The sequence below is a fragment of the Brassica oleracea genome, chromosome C8 (genome assembly GCF_000695525.1).
Source record: "Brassica oleracea var. oleracea cultivar TO1000 chromosome C8, BOL, whole genome shotgun sequence".
Classification (NCBI taxonomy): Eukaryota; Viridiplantae; Streptophyta; class Magnoliopsida; order Brassicales; family Brassicaceae; genus Brassica; species Brassica oleracea.
The window spans coordinates 6,233,617-6,237,887 of NC_027755.1; the positions used below are offsets into that span (position 1 = coordinate 6,233,617).

General features: G+C 31.5%; 1 protein-coding gene across 1 annotated transcript; it reads right to left on the reverse strand.

Annotated features, from left to right (window-relative positions):
• Window positions 1–862: 862 nt before the first annotated feature.
• Window positions 863–2,673, reverse strand: LOC106309724 (protein canopy homolog 3). The gene is made up of 9 exons (XM_013746830.1): window positions 2,556–2,673; window positions 2,439–2,465; window positions 2,269–2,348; window positions 1,946–2,018; window positions 1,822–1,876; window positions 1,537–1,588; window positions 1,422–1,446; window positions 1,251–1,342; window positions 863–1,079 (listed from the first exon to the last, which is right to left on the reverse strand). Exons 1-9 carry the CDS (start codon window positions 2,649–2,651, stop codon window positions 1,028–1,030), a joined length of 552 nt encoding a protein of 183 aa, XP_013602284.1. The 5' UTR covers window positions 2,652–2,673; the 3' UTR covers window positions 863–1,027.
• Between the last annotated feature and the right edge of the window lie 1,598 nt (window positions 2,674–4,271).

Consider the following 4,271-nt stretch of genomic DNA (forward strand, 5'->3'; position numbering starts at 1 on the left):
CACAAATTTAGAAAGTTTTTAAAAATTAAACTTTTCGCTTCATAAATTTATATTATCGAGTAAATAATTAAACATTTAGTTTTTGTTTAATTTTTAAAATAATCTATATAGTTTAAAATTTGTTTTCATTGGTTTAAGGTAGTAAAGATTAATCATTGTTAGATGATTTGTTATTTACAAAAAAAAAAAATTATAATTTTAAAATTTAACATCGACAAATATTTAAATAATTAACATATTGAAGTATAGCATTACAACATTAAATTATATCTATTTAATTTATATTATCTATAAATTCAATAGATCATCTATTGTTTAAATCTAATTATTGATAGCCCAATAAAAAAATTTTGTAAGCCCAAAATTTAAATGATAAGATTAGAGATTAAATTTAATATGAATTTATAGAAATAGGTCTACTAAGTCAATTTAAAAAAAAATCACACATGAATAAGGTTGTGACTTTTGTTTTAATATATAAGATAATTTAGACTGGTATCATAATTCTGGTTAGCTAATATAAATGTCTTCGAGAAAAATGTTCTCAAACAGAACGCTGTCACAGTCTCAGGGGTTATTGGTTGTTGTATTTTAATGGATTAAAAAATCCGAACTAAATCTAGTGTTATTGGTTCTATGATTTTCAAATCTGTATTAAAATCATGTGTTATTGGTTTAATGATTCATAAATTCTGTATCAAGTCAACTGTTATTCAATCGTACGGATTTACTAATATATTTGATTTTATAATGGATTTGAATGGATTTGTTTGAATGTTTTAGTTAAAAATACAAAGACTCAAACCCGAGGGAAAACTTCCGGATTTGCATATTTTACTTGGATTTATAAATACTATATGAATTTATAAATCAATCAAAATATATAAACCAATAAGTTTTCTAGAACGGATTATCGATGGAACATAAGAGCTGAAAAGGTGTCTAATCCACATATGAGTCGTAAAAAATGTCTTTGTAGTTGGGACCTTGTTGGTAAAATAAGTGGTGAGATTTTCCTTGGAACGGGCTATAATTCATCTGCGTCGTCGTCATCTTCCTCATCTTCTGAATCTGTTTCACTGAATTTAGAATGCAAAATACGGAATCATGTTACATTTCGAGAAGATAAGATTGTGATATTCTCTTATTCTCAGTGATGAATGGTTTTTATATATTAAACTGATTCTAAAACATATACTTGAGTCCCCTTCAAGATGGAAATGTGGAAGATGAATAATTATTTTACTAACCTTGATTTGCTGCAGTGGTTACTTAAAGTTTGACACAGAACCTTGCGAGCATCTCCTACTTTTAATGTTCCATTCTTTATTACCTCAGCAAGCTGCCATCCCTCATCAACATCAACGAAATTTGGTGTAATTCTACTCGTCACTTAAAAGTAAAGTCAGGAGAAAGTTTACCTCATCTTCCGTTTCCTCCAGCAATCTGTGTTAATCAATTACATATAGATTTTACAAGAGGTTAAAGAAATATTAAGCTGGAACAAGATACTGCGGATGTTCTCGATTGTCTTACCTTCCGCAATAAGTTGAAATGTCATTTGCATGCGCTTTAGCTTCTTGTTTATCTATGGAAAACACACAAACACCGAACATTAATCCCAAACAAGTCTCTAAACCTCCTAATATAACTAGAGAGATAAAGGCTTCACAGCAACAATACTTATTCCAGAATCTTCCTCGATCAACAGTTAAGAAGAAGCACCTAAGCTTAATTTATTAAAATAACATTATTGATGCAGCTGGAGAAGCCAAATGTGTGATGAACAGATTGTAAAATTTAAAAGGAAATAGACATTACTTGTTAGATTGTCAAAACTTTCCACTTTGACCCATTCTCTATTTTTAGATTCAACCTGCGGAAATGTTGGAGTTAGAATCGAATTGGTAGATCAAAACGGGAATTATACACGAACTTGGCTTACCTTTTGTAGAGTATAGTCCTGCATTCTATCACACAGCCCGTCCAACAAATCAACCACCCTCAGGTCGCTCATTCTATTTGAATTTGAAAAAATAGATATACAGGGACAAATTAACAAATGGTTAAGAAAAATTGTTAGATTATTTGCCTTTCATCGTAGCTGCTAACTAATAATCCATGTTACATTCTTGAAAGCAATCAAGCATACAGTCCACACTTGTAGTAAGGATCACAATTACAAATATGCCCAAGAAGTTCTCTTGTCTCATGTTTCCAAAAGTATTACAAAAAGTCTAAGCGGACAAGGATGCGTGATTGACGTACCTATAATCAATAACTTTTCCCTCACGCTGGCCTTTAGAATTAAGTCGGTTTCTCAAATCAAGATGGTTTCGTGGTTTTTCCTGTTTAAGACTTAACAACACATCAAAAGGTTGAACTAGCATTGAAACAGAAACAGGGAGGCTTCGAATACTATTGTAATTTTGTATTACCTTCAAAAGCTGTGATTCCAATTCCTCCTGCACAGCATCGACACCCATATTAGTGCGAGGGAAGTAGATCAGAGACTAGGGAAATAAAACATCGAGAGAGATTCCAAGCGAGCATACCGCGACGGCGTTGCAAGCAGAACATTTGTCATCAACGGAGACTCCAAAGGAGAAAATGGTGATAACAACTACGGTGAAGATCACCAGCTTCGCCATCCTTCGATTTCTTCCTTCGGATCTGTAGCAAATTAGATTATTTTTATATGTAAGAAAACACGTCATCGCTATGCTTTGAACCAATGATATCACGGTTTGTAGCCACGTAACTCACCCCTCACTTGTTGCCAACGTTTTTTTTTTTTTTGGCACAACTTGTTGCCAACGTTAATACTGATTTTTATCAATTTAAACAATTTTCATTTGTTGACCAAAAAAAAAAACAATTTTCATTTTGTTAACACGGATACATCATCGTATAGTCCCTATGTTTATTATAAATAATGATAAATTATTTGCTAAATATTTGCTATTGATGAACAACTTTATGAACAATTTATTATTTATTATCTATATAATTATAACTATGAAAGCTTTTTTATGGTTTTTCGATCATGGATATCAAATGCTTACAATACGATCCAGAATGCTCACAGATAAGTAGAGCAATATACAATCTATCGACCAAATAAGAGCTTTCAACTTGGAATGTAGGGATGTGAGGCATTTTCTTTGTTTTTATTTTGTATCCATGAGCTAAATATGTCGTGATATATTTTTTCAAATTCATCCATAACCACTGAAATGTGATGTAGAAGTTTAGGAACCATCCACCATATAAATGTTTCCCAGCATACCACTTAAAAAACTATTACATGTGTTGGCTCTACTTTTACAATGGAGGTTGTATTTGCTGCAAATCTAGCTTGACTTTTTTTTCTGCATGATTAACCAGTTCTAAAAGATTCATGTTAATTGCTTTGAATAATTTATCATTCCTACATTTTCAAAGATATTATATTATCCGAGGATAAAGATCTTTATCCAACTCTGGCTCTTCAATATCAACTCAAACTTAAAAAAGAATTTGGGATGGAAGGTGTAGACGACAATGCCCATGTTTGTAAGGCCGAGTGAATTCAAAGATTGCATGAATTACAGATTTTTCAGCATCTCTACATCTAGGACAATAATTATCATACTACATATGACAGCATGCCAAATTATTTATTACAATTTAGGCTTCAAATGGGTGATGCAGATCAAAGAATGCAAATCAAAAGAAAATGCTAATCAAGCAATACAAATACATATCAAGTAAATTATGCAGAGTAAATGTAAATCAAGTAGATTATGCATAACAAATATATATCTAATTGATTAAACTGACACTACAAGAAAACGTGCCTATAACAACGAAACTTTACGACGAAAATATTCGTCGTAAATTTACATGGGCTTTACAACGAAATTACGAGGAATCTAACTTTCGTCGTAAACGCCATGTAAAGTTACGACGAACTGATTTCGTCGTAAACTCCTTGTAAGTTTACGACGAATGTACGTGGAATGAGAAATATGTCGTAATCATTACATCGACATTACAACGAAGCATGTTACCGTTATATTTAGGTGAAAACGTGTATTAAATGTGCTTTAACTTACCTAATTTCGTCGTAAAGTCGTTGTAAATAATATGTTAAAACCATGTAAAATCCATGTAAAATATTCCTTGTAAAATCGTTGTTATATTTCAACTACCCAACTCGAAAATTTCTCTATATATATGTCATTTCCCACAACTCTCTTCCTCACAACACACAAACGGGAGAAAAAAAA